The 15,611-nt window shown below is 43.8% G+C and overlaps 1 protein-coding gene across 1 annotated transcript in view; it reads left to right on the top strand.

The window, feature by feature from the left end:
* The window catches only part of WWTR1 (WW domain containing transcription regulator 1), a 112,860-nt gene that overhangs the window by 69,312 nt on the left and 27,937 nt on the right, over nt 1–15,611 (top strand). The window contains exon 2 of the mRNA XM_066620550.1: nt 2,050–2,186. Coding sequence (XP_066476647.1) covers nt 2,050–2,186 — 137 coding nt within the window. The remainder of the gene's footprint in view (nt 1–2,049; nt 2,187–15,611) is intronic.

Below are 15,611 nucleotides of genomic sequence, written 5' to 3'. Positions count from 1 at the left end.
GTTGAAAACCGCTGCTCTAAAAGGTGTCTCTTTGCCCAATTAGCAGGGAAATATAAATTACAACAGTTCTGTTTCATGATGATGTAATTTTTACAGCAATTTTCCCTACCTTCTAATAGTTAAAGATCAATCAGCTTTTTAGAGTTAAGGACACAATGCTAAGACAGTTTCAAGAAGCAAGCACTGAGGTGTTCAGTCTGTTACTGGTAGGAAAGAAAAGAGGAAGTGACAGAAGGGAGTACGTTAGATTTTCAAAAGTGAACAGAGTACTTTGAATAAAGAAAGGAAGAGGAGATGCTCCAAGGAATTACAGGAAAGACAGAGATTGCAAAGTCTAAACAGAAAATAAATAGTAATGCAAAGGGAAACAAACCAGAATGAAGAGGAACCTTGAAGAAAGGATGTGACTCATTTGGTAGGTAGGGCCAGTGAGACATACAAGTGAAAGTGGGACTTTGAGCTGCAGGGTTTGAAGATATAGGGTAAAGGTGAAACTTGGGGAAAATGTGTTATCTCTTTCTTTTTATACACTATCTCCTGTGTTTCATTTTGTAAAGCATTTTCTAAAGCCAAGTGCTGTGCAGTCAGTTAAAAAATACAGTCCCTAACTGTCGGCTCACATGGTTATATAAAACATATTAGCAACATGAAAGGAAAATACTGGAGAAGAGAGGTTGAAGAGGGTGCTATCAATACTCAGAGTTGCATGTTTTAAACAGGACCAGAGGAGGTACCACTCAGGAATAGGGCATTACAAGAAAAGGAACAGAAAGTGAAAAATGATGGTGGGTATGAATGGAAGAAGAAACTTCAAACTCTAATAAGAATAAAGGTCCAATCCTATCCAACTTTTTGTGCAGATGCAGCTGTGCTAATGGGGCATGTGCTGTGTTCTAAGGTGTGGGGCCAGTCTCAAGTCAAAGGAACACTTACCTCGGAACTGCATTGGCACTGGAAAGGTGGATAGGATTGTGCCTTAATAAGCTGAATTAGGCTTAATATTAGGTTATGAGGTTAGTCAACTAAAGTTTTGCAGCACCCGAGCTTTGGCCTCTGCTATGCTTCTAAATCTAAAAATTGTGCTTACTTTGTAAGAAGTCTGATAAGATGGCATTAAGTGAGATACAGTTATGAAGCCTTAAGATAGCAGTCAACATAAGAAGAGCCTGGCTGGATCAGGCCAAAGGCTCATCTAGTCCAGTTTCCTGTATCCTACCTCTAAAACCAGGAGCGTGTACATACCTATCGTAACTTGTAACCCATGATGGACTTTTCCTCCAGAAATGTGTCTGGAGTGTATATGCCAGTGGTTGCCAAAGTCACAACTGAGCCCACCTGAGTCCTGCAATGCAATGCTCTAGGCCAGTGTTTCTCAAACGGTGGGTCGCGAGCCAATTTCAGGTGGGTCCCCATCCATTTCAATATTTTATTTTTAATATATTAGACTTGATGCTGCCATGATATGTGACTGCTTTTGGGGAAATGTTACAGACCTGTACTTTTAACAAGCTACTATGTGTATTCTTTTAACAATGATAGTAAATGGTATTGACTCCTAGGTAAGTGTGGGTAGGATTGCAGCCTAGGATTGCTAAAATTTTCCTGCTTGATGATGTCACTTCCAGTCATGACATCACTTCTGGTGGGTCCTGACAGATTCTCATTCTAAAAAAGTGGGTCCTGGTGCTAAATGTGTGAGAACCACGGCTCTAGGCAGTTGCATCTGTAGCCCACTGCTCCAGACAGAGGGTTGAAGTTAGCATTCATGGTGTCTGCTGAGGGTCAAAAGTGGCATCATTAAGCAGGAAGTGACATCACTAAGCAAATGATGACCAGAAATAAGCACTTTGTTCTCACATAGAAACTTATTAGGTACAGATGACAAAAGAGAAAGTGTGCAAAATGTGTTCATAATTTCAAGATATGAGAGAGCCCAATTATCAAACTGGGAGAACCCAGTTTTAATGGGGCCAGATAAATTGCATCTGGCTCATGGGCCTTTTGTTTGACACCCTTGGCCTAAAGCTTCATGTTGCTTTTGTTTTGCAGTCATATAGAGAAAATTACAACATGGCAAGATCCTCGAAAGACAATGACCCAGCCATTGAATCATATGAGCCATCATCCTTCAGCTGCTTCTACCCCAGTATCCCAGAGATCAATGGCGATGTCACAACCCAACCTTGGTAAGTAAGATGATGCCCACTTGGTAAGAAGTGGGCAAGGAAGGAATCATTCAAAATAATAAAGTGCTTCTTTTACCCTGCCTGCAAGGCTTCATCCCTTGTAATTCGTAAATTTGGGTATTCTTCCTTCTGACCTTAAAATCCACAGTGGACAGAGATCATAGCATAGTGGCAGAGCCTCATTTGATGGCCTTTCCTTAGCATCAGGATTATTGGCACAGTAAGTCCAAGTTCGTTGATGGAAATGACTACATGATTTGATGTAGAAACTATGCTCATTGATGCAATGACTGATTTCCATATCCTTATAGGGAGTTCACCTGGAGTTCTTCCAGTGCCCCTTGTGGACAACATCCCAGATTTGCAATAGAGGACCTCTGGCAGGACTGAAACTGTGTTATCTGTGCCCACCTTTGATCTGCAGAAGCATTGCTTTTAAGTGAAGGAAAAGCAAGCCCTTTCCCCCACTATTTGGGTTATTCCTGACAACTGTCTCAACAGCGGATATTTGGAGTAAAAGGTTTTATTGTGAGTCACTGGACAGTAGCAGATGTACCATGAGAATGGAATATAAAGAAGAAACACAAACTCCAAAGGCGATTTAGTGAGTCATACTAAATAGTAATGGTGAGCTTGTTTCCTGAAATATCATAAAGATCAGGGTGAGTAACACATTGATTAAAAAATGAAGTGAACTCCCCACCATTCATCATTTCTTAACTCCATTCATCATCATGACATAGCAGTTTATTCAGAAGTTTTAAGTAGTTCCACAGGCATGTTTAAATAAAAACTTCCAGTGAGTAGAACATCAGTTGGTAGAACAGCCCCAACTCCCAATATATATATGTCTTCGCATTGTTGACATTTAGCTTGATTGGTGTATCTATTTTATTTAAGACTTTTGCATAGCACTTTTTCCAAATATTGATGGCAGTGTTCAGAGATTATGAGAGGATATACAGGTCTCAATTCAAATAACATAGAATGCAAGCTACTTTTGATGTTATAAACCACAAGCAGCACAGTTAAACAGATTAGAGTGTATTTGTTATTTGCTGAAAATGCGAGCTTTCAGTTTTGAACAAGGGAATGTTTGTGTAGCTCTATGGCAATATGAGATGAGCAATCATGCAGATTTCCTGCAGGATCCATGCACAGTCTCTTGACAAACCTGGGTTTTCTATAGAGGGCATACTCACATTATGAGTACTCACAAGCAAACAGCCTGCTGGGTGCAAAAGAAATCTGATATTGGATGCTTCCTGAGCTGTTTGCTTGTTGCATTGAATCAAAATGACTATCTTATTGCATGAAAGCATTCTATAAAAGAGAAGTGAACTTTTCCTTATTCAGGAACTTAAATCTTTCTACTAGGGATGGTATTTCAGGAGGGAGTCTGATTAGCATTAACCATGGTTATAATTTATACAGATGCCAACACTCAATCATGGTTACAACTGACAATGGAAAGGAGGAGGGCATTCATAGGGAAAGGAGCACACATTACCAAGGCTTGGCTGTTATTTTGCAATCTATTCTTTCAGCAATCCAGCAGTTCATAATTCCATATAAGGATCTCATTAGCAGCATCTTAGCAAAGAGAGAGAAGATGACTCTTACTTTTTCAGTCATATGTGGTGTTCTAAAATCTGCCTTGTACGGTTCATATCAGGCGTTTAAGCAAGCAAATTTTGGAATGGTATTTGGACCCTGAAGCCAAAGCTCTTGTGCCAACATCCTTCCAGACAACACAACCGAAGTGGAAACTGGATAAGAAGTCAAACCACCCTTCTGGCAATCATTGGTTCAAACCTTTTTGCAAAAGCAGGCCACACCTCTGTCTGTTGCCCTAGCATTTTTGGAATTAAAAAATGCTTTTGAAGATGTGCCAAGGACAAGGTGGGGGCTAAATTTTCCAGGTCCGTGTCCTGGCTTGCACTTCCAATTACAAACTTGTGTGTGTCTTGTGCTCCTTCAGATGATGAGATGGAAGTCGGCTTTTTTTGTTGGGCATTAGACCACCTCTTCATTTGTCTTTCCAAAGAAGTACACAAAGTCACTTGTACTGTCCATAGCAATGTTGTTAAATTGAATTATATCACAGATCAGTTTCTAATGAAAATTCATTGATTTTCTCAGTCCTTATAGGGGTCTGTTTTGCTTCTTCCATCTTGTTTGAATGACAGATTCATGGCATCCCTCTATGAGCTAAGATCTTGTAATTTTTTTAAGATCAGTATGTGCTAAGGCTATAGTTTTGTGTTGTTTTTTTCATTTTTACACACACCACACACACACCCTTAATGTTCTTTGCTGTTATGCTAGGCACATACATGCTTATTGCAAGATTCTCTTCCAAGTGTTCATCTGTGATTTATGTCACAGAAACTGCCCTATCCTAAGTCAGACCCTGACTCTATTACCCTGACCTACAGCAGCTCTCCAGAGGTTTAAACCATTGTCTTTCCCAGCTCTACCTGAAAATGACAGGAATTGTACCTGGGATCTTTGTGATGGAAAGCACGTGCTCTACCACTGAACCCAAAGCATTGATATTGCAATTTATATAGAGTCAGGATCACTTATTCTTCCCAAAATGGTTATACAGAAGGAATAGATTCCTAGGCTAGATAGAGGGGTGGTGTTTTTTGTTTTTAGGATGGAGATATTCCTAAGCATCTGCAGGGGTTCCATTTTTGGAGCCCCTACAGATGCCAAAAACTGCAGATGAAGGAATCTGTGGTTTGGGCCACTGGGGAGATTGCCTGAGGCCAGGGGAAGCCACGTACATCCTCACCAAGCCTCAGAAGGCCTTAGAAATGCACTTCCATTTTTAGCAAAAAATGAACATGCATTTGTGGGGCCTTCGGAGGCCTTCTGAAACTCAGAGGCTGTGTGTAGCCGCATCCAACCTCTTGGGCCTCAGAACACCTACAGGTCAACCCTCCTGACGTGAGTTGGAACCTGTGGATTTGACCCGCATGGGTAAGGAGGATGGACCTGTATTCCTTCTTAAAGAACAAGAGGGAAGTGATGATCTCTCCCTTTTAAAATGAGAGACATTATATGTATTTGTTTCCTGAAGGCTGTGTATTTATGGTCTCAAGCAAGCTTTTCTGTGAGCCTCTGTTTCCTCTCTCTAATGGCTGCAAAACAGGGGAGGGGCCACAACATGTGCTCGGCAGGCCAGAGCATCCAGGTTTATAAGATCTTCAATCCAACAGTCTTGGAACTGGCTAGTTAATGATCTGACTCTGTATAAAGCAGCTTTATCTTGCAAATTTAAAGACTCAGAGAGATGATTTGGAATAATAGTTTTCATTGATCCAAGCTAGTAAACGGCCATTTGCTTCTGGCAAGAATCTTCTCCAGGTGGGGGGGAAGCATCTGGAAACTCCCTTCTGATCTAAGCTGTTGATGCAACACAAGTTAGTAACATGGGTATGTATTGGCAAATAGCCTTGCAAATATATATATCATGGGCTACAATCATAAGTGGATTTAATGGCAAAACTGGCTTTAATCTTTGACTACTCTACTGGAGGCCCCTTAATAGAACCACAGACCATGAAATGAACCTAAGCTCTGATAATGTAACCCTTCTTAAAGCAAGAAATCCTATACTCAAGGTACCTTCTGATCATGGGGTTTTGGTTAATTAACTATTTTATTTTTAACTGATACTTACTACACAATTTCAGCATTTATTGTATTTTGAGGTTGCTGGTTGGGATCCAAAGGTGTTTTCTATGTAGTATTGAGGGCGGGGAGGGGGGGAGCTGCTATGCAGTTAACTTAATACTTAAAGCTGGCCCCTGGATTCAGGGGACCCTTTGCAAGCTGTTCTGCATGGACTCCCTTCTAAGTGAGTTAGTCTCAAGGGAGAGTTGCCTCCCCAAGAGCACACAAAGCTTTTGGGCTCAGAGGTGGTCTCGAGGATCTCCAGTAGACCCTTGGTAATTGGCCATCAATGCCAGTTCTGGTGCTGGCCCTGAAAAACCACTTTGAGCATGCAGAGCTAGTTGCACTCTTGGCAGTCAATTCTCCAAAATTTCTTGCAATCCCACATTTACCTTTCTATTCTTTAGAAGTTTAACCAGTGTTTAAACACTTAACCAGTGTTAAATATGGCTGTTTACTTTTATGCCTAAAAGATGCAACTATAAAAATGCAACTAAAATATGAAACTTGTCCCTTAAAATGGCCACGGTGCCAGAGGATTGGAGGATAGCAAATGTCACACCGTTCTTTAAAAAGGGAAGGAGAGGGGATCCAGGAAACTGTAGGCCAGTCAGCCTAACATCTATTCCAGGTAAGATGGTGGAATGCCTCATCAAAGATAGAATCTCAAAACACATGGATGAACAGGCCTTGCTGAGGGAGAATCAGCATGGCTTCTGTAAGGGTAAGTCTTGCCTCACAAACCTTATAGAATTCTTTGAAAAGGTCAGGAGGCATGTGAATGAGGGAGAACCCATGGACATTATTTATCTAGACTTTCAGAAAGCGTTCGACACGGTTCCTCACCAAAGACTACTGAAAAAACACCACAGGGAATTAGAGGGCAGGTCCTCTGATGGATTGGGAACTGGTTGAAGACCAGGAAACAGAGAGTGAGTGTCAATGGACAATTTTCACAGTGGAGAGAAAGGTGAAAAGCAGTGTCCCCCAAGGATCTGTCCTGGGACCGGTGCTTTTCAACCTCTTCATAAATGACCTGGAGACAGGGTTGAGCTGCGAGGTGGCTAAGTTTGCAGACGACACCAAACTTTTCCGAGTGGTGAAGACCAGACGTGATTGTGAGGAGCTCCAGAATGATCTCTCCAAACTGGCAGAATGGGCAGCAAAATGGCAGATGCATTTCAATGTAAGTAAGTGTAAGGTCATGCACATTGGGGCTAAAAATCAAAACTTCACATATAGGCTGCTAATGGGTTCTGAGCTGTCTGTGACAGATCAGATCTTGGGGTGGTGGTGGATGAAAGTGTCATGCAGCTGCAGTGAAGAAGGCCAATTCTATGCTTGGGATAATTAGAAAAGGTATTGAGAACAAAGCGGCTAATATTATATTGCCGTTGTACAAATCGATGGTAAGGCCACACCTAGAGTATTGCATCCAGTTCTGGTCGCCACATCTCAAAAAGGATATAGTGGAAATGGAAAAGGTGCAAAAGAGAGTGACTAAGGGTGCAATCCAAACCCACGCTGGAGTAGGCAAGCCAGGAGGCTTACGCTGTATCCAACGCAAGTTTCTGGCTGGCACCGGCTCAACTGGAGGCAAGGGGAAGCTGTTCCCCTTACCCCTGGGTAAGGGCTGCTGGCCCCAACGGCTCTCCTCAGACCTGCGCCACCTCTGGAGGTGGCACAAGTCCAAAGAGAGTGAGCGGCTTGAAGCCACTCCATTCTCCCTGGGGACAGGGTTGGGATCTGGCATAACCGCCGGGTCCCAGCCCCACCCCTGGCTCCCCGCGCACCTGCCCCTGGGGCCGCCCATTGCCCACCTTCCCCCGCCCAGAAAAGCCCCCTCCTGCCTCCTCCCCATCCCCCATGCCTACCTTTGTGTCGGCGCAGGTGTGCTGACACAAGCAGTGGGGAGGAAGCCGCCGCGGAGGCTTCTGCTGGCGGCATCGGCGTATCTAGATGCACCAATGCAATTTCCTCCCTCGGAGGCGCAAATGTGCTTTACAGCACGTTTGTGACCCTGTCAGGGCTCCTATGCCAGCATACGTTGTGCCCTAAGATGATTACTGGGCTGGGGCACCTTCCTTTTGAGGAAAGGCTACAGCGTTTGGGCCTCTTCAGCCTAGAAAAGAGGCGCCTGAGGGGGGACATGATTAAGACATACAAAATTTTTGCATGGGAAGGATAAAGTTGATAGAGAGATGCTCTTTACACTCTCACATAACACCAGAACCAGGGGACATCCACTAAAATTGAGTTTTGGGTGAGTTAGAACAGACAAAAGAAAATATTTCTTTACTCAGCATGTGGTTGGTCTGTGGATCTCGTAGCCAGAGGATGTGGTGATGGCATCTGGCCTAGATGCCTTTAAAAGAGGATTGGACCAATTTCTGGAGGAAAAACCCATTACGGGTTACAAACCATGATGTGTATGTGCAACCTCCTGATTTTAGAAATGGGCTATGTCAGATGCCAGGTGCAAGGGAGGGCACCAGGATGCAGGTCTCTTGTTATCTGGTGTGCTCCCTGGGGCATTTGGTGGGCTGCTGTGAGATACAGGAAGCTGGACTAGATGGGCCTATGACCTGATCCAGTGGGGCTGTTCTTATGTTCTTATACCCCTTTCCCTCTCCGGTGCTTTATGATCTACACTAGCTGCTGTTTAATTGTCAAAATCTGTGGGTGTTGGCTTTGACAAAAGCTTTGATGTGATTGAATATAGTTCAGCTTCTCTCCTTTTCTTCTTGAGAATACTTTTCTTCTAACAGCAGTGCAAACAGCCATCACACTCAAGCTTTTAAAGGAACAGGCAGGTAGAAAGGAAACCATAATGGTCTATTTCTTCATTAAGTGGTGATTTGTAAATTACAATACTGCCATGCAGAGTGGAAAACCTTGTGGGAATATTGGGGCCCTCCTTTTCCCCAGGAATGATGAATATGTAGTGAATGGGGCTCTAAATATGAGCACAGTTTGAATATGTTGGCTTTTGTTTGAGACTGGCTTGCTTGGGAGGAGTATTGTTGAGGTGGCATAAATAAAATTAAGGTGATATTAACTTAATTGTGCATAACATATTACCCTCTCATTACTTGAAACCTGCAGAATTACAAATCTTACAGTTTTTCCTTTCTCTGCCACTGTTAAAGGTACAGCTATAAAGGCTGGTTGAAGAACCAAATGCCTTACTCTGTAAGGGTTGCACCTTTCTGACAAACTTACAGTTCTTTTAACAGCTGCGTGACAAGTAGAAATCAGAGTGCAGCTTTTCTCATCATGGCATGTCCATACTGGGGAAAGCTCATCTGTTGAATTTGTACCTGTAAAGCAGCTAGTAGCACTACATTTGCATAATAGGTGACCAGCCAAATCGAACACTGCCCACTAGTCATGTATTTTGGCCTGCCAGGTACTTGGCAACCCCCACTCTCATTTTTGCAATCCCAGATTGGCTGCAAACGCAGGTGGTTTATTGAGGTACCCATGAGCTGGCAAATATGCTCTGTACTTGGCTTGGTGGGTCACAGATTATAGAAAGCATAGGAGTGCTGCCACTAAGAAAAGTGAAAACCTTAAGTAACCACACCTCTGAAAAGTTCCAGTTCTGTATTCATGTGTGTATCTACTAGTTTTATTGATGGGAGGCCCCATATCCGTGGATTCCATATCCACAGATTCAGTTCTGCGGATTGGGCCCGGACCTCCCCCCACATGTGCTCCTCCTGTGCGTCCTATCAAGGGCTTCCTTGGGCTTCCTAATGCTTTGTAAGACATTAAAAATGTCAATTCTGGTTTCTCAGTTAAACTGGAAGTCATGTGTTTTGAGCTCTGAAGCTCAGTCTGAACCTGGCAGTGGCCTGGGACAGATGGCTTTGGCCTGAGCTGAGGTCAGAAACCCCTCTGGAGGTGAGAGAAGCAGATCCACTCATGAACTACTTTCTTTTGACTTACTCTCCACCTACCAGCTACCAGGCATAGAGTTATCTAAGTGCATATTTAGAAAATAAATAGAATGGATAGTACTGGGACTCCATATGGCAAAGTTGGAAGGCTCTAATTTAGGATTTCTTTCCCCCCAGTTATTGCTGGGGAGACCTAGCCTCTACTGGGGGATTTTGAAGTAGAGGCCAGGTCTACCCATGGCTTCAATCAACCATAGAGTAGTGGTGGTAGGAGTAGTCTGCCCTGGGTACCAGTATGCCACTGCCTAAACCTCTTGTTCCACTTATCTGATTCCTTTTTCTGAAGACTTGCTGGTGCCCAGGCGTTCTCACTGACGCTGTTTGCCTTACCCCTGCCCCACCCCACCCCTGTTGGCAATTCAACAAGAATATAAGAAGCAAAAGCCCTTTCCTATCCAGCCAAAAAGGAATTCCTATCTGACCTTTCTGCTTGGCAGTCTGCGCTACTGGTCTGCCAAGCAGGCTGTGGGTCTCGGCAACCATTGCTGTGAGGTGATTGATGGGAGGCAAGTGGAAAAGCTTGTCTGGTGTTGAGGGTGGTTGCCAGGCTGGGAGTGTCAAGGAACAGCAGAATATATAGCTCTGCCTGCAAGTCTCAAGTCTACTGCACCAGTTTCGAGATGCTCAGAGGGTTTTCTTCATTCAAGTCTTTCTTCTTCAGTCTTCATCTGCAATGCTAAACTGATGCTGTTTGTCAGTCTGTCTCTAACAGTCGCCTTGGCACAGATTGTAGACCTGGTTCTCATGTGCATATATAGTATCACTTGAAATTCAGGCACGTGAAGATGCCTTCCATTGGCCATTTCCCCCCAAAAAGTCTTGTGGCTCCATAAAAACTAATAGAATTGGTTGTGCCATAAGCTTTCATGAATGGGAGCCTATTTCATCAAATGCATGGAATGTTATTTTCACTTGTTATGCACAGTGCAGACATGCACAAGCATAGACAGTGGTAAACAGTGGGGTCCAAAGATCATGCACTGCATGAGGTACCATCTGTGACAGCTCTCCTTGTGATTTTGCTATGTCAGAGAAAACTGCAAATAAAACTGCAAAAATTGTTTGCATTGGCTTGGTGAAAATTGCCAAAAATCAGTGGGGAAATCTCCTGCATGGTTTGAATCACTGCATAAATGAATCACTACACAAATCTTCTTTGATGCAGTTGTATGTCAAGTGGCCACCCACACTGCTATTCATGTATGAGTCTATTCAGTTAGATTAGTGGATTAGTTGTGCTTGATTTTTGGGTGATAAATTGAATTGCCAAACCATTGCTGTAAGCACAAGCAAATACAAACCTGAGCCAAAATCAGATATGGTAGTATTTGCAAATTGGTGATACTGGCAAGCATACGTGATTTTTTTTTTAGTGTACTAGACTGTGATTGCCAAGTTAGGGGTGTATTATTACCTTTAAATACTGTGGTATTTGTAATAAAGTAGTGAATTGATATTCTGGTACTGTGTAGCCTAACTCTTTAAACAGAGCATAGATCTTTTGTCACTGCATGCTGTTCCCAAACTTTTGGTGCTGCATGAAGTCTATAACAGGCATGAACAAACTTCAGGCTAACCGCTTTGTTATTAACCAGGCCACCAAAGTTCACCAGCTGAAGCCAGCTGCAAAACAGGAACTGGTGGATGAAGCCAGGTTGAAATTGGTAGCTAAGGGGTTAGATTACTACTGCACCCCATGAGTCATGTACTGAGATGGTCTGCCTACAGAAGTACAAATTGGTATCTGAGTTGCTGTGGATCATGGATTCTGAAGTGTAATTTTGAGATTTTTTTTTTTAAAAAATAGCCTTTTTGTTGTTGTTACTGATAAACAACTGGCACCCTTCTACTAGTGGATCCTGATGTACTGAATCCATGTCCTGCTCAACAACTGTGTCTAAACATAACTAAGAGAGCTGTGAAAATTTCATGGTTTTGGAGAGAACTATGTCCCTCTTGACAGAACAAAGAGGAAATGATTGCTGCTGCTGTCACTTCATTGCTCTGGCTGGAAAGTGCTCACATTTTGGCAGTGGACTGAGCAGACCTTCCTAGGCTTGACTCCATGGACACTTTCCATCTCATGTAGTTTGCTTTTTCCCCTCTTCAATCAGGAAACCCGAAAAATAAAACATAGCATAACCCTGTGTCACAGAATCATAAGCAATGGCTATGCTATACTTTCCATATCCTGGTGTGATATAGGGGCTGTGACCTTCAGAAGTTGTAAAGTTCAGATTTGGATGCATTAGTCAGATGGAACTGTAGAGACAACTTACTGCTCATAATCGTTGTTAAAGGTGATCTTTAGTCCAACCTCCATGGCTGACAACAGGGAGAGGAAACCTGTTTTACCCTGGCCCAGCTTTTGTGCAATTTGTGCTCCACCTGCACTGTGAAAACTACTCTAGTTTCAAGCCAATTGCTGGATAGACCTGACATGAACTGACTGGTGGTAGATGAATTTGGGATAAATAAGTTGTTTTGGGGGAAGAAAGGATGATTTATATGAACAAAACCACTTCTCACTTAGTCTACTTAGTTTTGTGTGGAGTTAAAAAGCTTTTTCTTGGGATGGGATTTCATGTAGAAGCGACACACACTAGTATGGACCAATGTGATGTAGTGGGTAGAGACCAAACTGAGGGACCTGTGCTTGGATCTCCACTCAGGTATAACCCTCTTCAGACTGTAACTGTGGGTAGTGTCACTGATTCCAGAATGTTTAGGAGTGCACCAGCAAGCCATGTCCCCCACACTGCTCTCCCCATGGATGTTGTTTGCCCCCCCAGGGATGTTTGTTTGTTTGTTTGTTTACTTACTTACTTACTTACTTACTTCAGTTGTACCCCATCTTTCTCCCCGAAGGGACTCAAGGCGGCTTACAATAATCATTAAGCAGGAGCAGGTTCGCAGCTTGGGGGTCCTCCTGGACTCGCAGCTGCTTCTGGATTCCCAGGTGGCGGCTGTGGCTAGGGGGGCCTTCGCTCAGCTTCGGCTGGTGCGCCAACTGCGGCCGTACTTGGATCGTGCAGACCTGGCCACGGTGATCCATGCCACGGTGACATCGAGGTTAGATTACTGTAACGTGCTCTATGTGGGGCTGCCCCTGAAGACGGTTCGGAAACTACAATTAGTGCAGAATGCGGCGGCCCGTGTGGTCACCAGAGCCAGGTGGTTTGACTCTGTCAGTCCGCTTCTCCGGGGGCTACATTGGCTGCCCATTCATTTCTGGGCCCAATTCAAGGTGCTGGTTTTGACCTTTAAAGCCCTATACTGCTCTGGGCCAGGATATCTTAGAGACCGCCTACTCCCGTACAATCCGGCTCACCCTCTCAGGTCATCAGAGAAGGCCTTTTTACAAGTGCCACCACCCAAGGAAGTCCGGGGGGTGGCTGCAAGAAATAGGGCCTTCTCGGTAGTGGCACCAACATTATGGAACTCCCTTCCCCTTGATTTGAGAATGGCTCCCTCTCTTGAGAGTTTTCGGCGAGGCCTGAAAACACTGTTGTTTATACAAGCCTTCTGATTTCTGGCCTTCTTAACATTTTTATACATCTTTTAGCTTTTTACAGGCTTGATTCCACTGTGACTTGCTCTTTTTATTCTGTCATTTAATCTGACTACTGTTTTTATGGCCTCTGTTAATGTGTTTTTAAATGTTTTTATCTGTTATGTATTAATGTTTTTTTAAAATCTGTTTTTTTACATGTTGTTAGCCGCCCTGGGTCCCTTTAGGGAGAAGGGCAGGATATAAATAAAGTTGTTTATTATTATTATTATTATTATTATTATTATTAAAAACACAATTAAAAACATGAATTAAAACAAGATAAAAACATTAATAAACAAGAACATTCTTAAAAACAGCAATCAGATAAAAATATGTAAAAGGAGCAGGACAGCAGCAGTTTGTAAAAAGTTACAAACTTTTTACAAGCCTGCAAAAGTTAAAAGATGTTAAAAGATGTTTAAAAGGCCAGGAACTCAGAAGGCTTATCTGAAAAGAAATGTCTTCAGGCCTCGCTGGAAAGTTTCAAGAGAGGGAGCAGTTTGTAAATCAAGGGGGAGGGAGTTCCATAGTGTTGGTGCCACTACTGAGAAGGCCCTATTTCTTGCAGCTACCCCACGTACCTCCCTGGGTGGCAGCACTCGTAAAATGGCCTTCTCCGATGTTGATGTTGTTGTTGTTGTTTATTTGACAAACTCTGGAAGAGCAAGAGCCTGTGCTGTGAAGCACGGCAGGAAGAGGTACCTGGCAGCATGGTCTGTTCTGCTCTGTTATGTCCACTCCCCCTCCTCAAAAAAAATTCTAAGAGAAGATTAAAGATCTGATGGATGAAATATCAGGTCATCTGAATTTACTCTACCCATTGTTGTTTCTGCACAACTTTATAGATCAAGGGTGTCAAACATAAGGCCTGTGGGCCAGATTCGACTCATGGAAGCTCTTTATCTGACCGTTGGACTCTCCCAGCACCACCATCAGGTGCTTTCAGCTGCTGAGCTGTCCTGAGGCATCACCGTTAAAAGGGTGACCCATAATTGGGCTGTCCCATATGCTGAACGTATGATCAAGATTTATGTATTTTCTCTTGTGTCATTTGCAGCTAATGAGTTGCTGAGTCCCTAAGTGAGAAGGAAGTGTTTATTTCTGGTCATGGCCTTCTTAAGCCATTTCTGCCCAATGTTGTACAATACATAACCAGGACCAAATATGGGTTAATGACGTCATTTTCAGCCTCAGCAGGCATCATGACACTATTTGGCCCACTGTGTGAAATGAGTTTGACACCCCTGTTATAGATGCTAGGTTACCTACTACAAGCAGAGATCGTACATATGGTTACAAAAGCATTAATAACCTTTACCAGATATTGGTATCAATACAAGATTCCCCCTTTGACACAATGGTTAGATAAACTGTGGGAGTATTCAACTGGCAAAAATCACCCAATAGGTGTACATTTGAAATAAAAAAATGTGAGACAGGATGTTTATGAAATGCTGATATAGTATAGTGGCTAAAGATGCAATCACATACACTTGAGGTATTCAATCTGTGTGTCCCGCTCCCTAGGGAGGCGTGGCTAGTGGACAGGAGCATCATGAGGTGCTGCATCTCATAATGGAGCTCTCTCCATGTGCAACCTAGCCACAGCTGTTTTGTTTTGCTCTGCTCAGCTGCAGGTGCTGCCTCCTGATTTGCTGCTTTTCTGAGGCTGAGAAAGAGGTGGGTGGGGCAGTGTGAAACATGGTGGGGGAGGTGGGAGAGAAGGCTGGCTGGGCAGGCAGAGGTGCTGCATCTCATAATGGAGCTCTCTCCATGTGCAACCTCCCCTCAAGGATGACATTTCTCAGTGTGCCCCTCACCCTGGGCATCCTGGGATTGGTCAAGGCTGGAGGAGAGGAAAAGAGTGTGGAGATGCTGCATCTCCTCAGCACAAGGCGTGCTCCTGGCAGGCTTCAAACTGGGAGGGTAGAGTAAGTTTTGCTCCCAGGGAGGTCCTGAGGTCTCTGGGGGAGAGAGGTGGGCACAGCTGCTCAGCTTTTCTGTGGCTATGAATGAGGTGGGTGGGGCAGTGTGGGGTGGGTGTGTGAAACATGGTGGGGGGAGGGGGGAGTGAAGACTGGCCGGGCAGCAGCAGGTGCTGCATCTCATCAGCACAGGACGCACTCCTGGCAGGCTACAAACTGGGAGGGAGGAGCAGCTCAGCAAAGGAGGGAGCCAGCCTGCTCTTGGGGGTGAGGTGTCCAAATGCCCCAGCCTGCATTCCTC

The sequence above is a fragment of the Tiliqua scincoides genome, chromosome 3 (assembly GCF_035046505.1).
Source record: "Tiliqua scincoides isolate rTilSci1 chromosome 3, rTilSci1.hap2, whole genome shotgun sequence".
Classification (NCBI taxonomy): domain Eukaryota; kingdom Metazoa; phylum Chordata; class Lepidosauria; order Squamata; family Scincidae; genus Tiliqua; species Tiliqua scincoides.
This window is presented reverse-complemented; position numbering and strand designations above follow the sequence as displayed.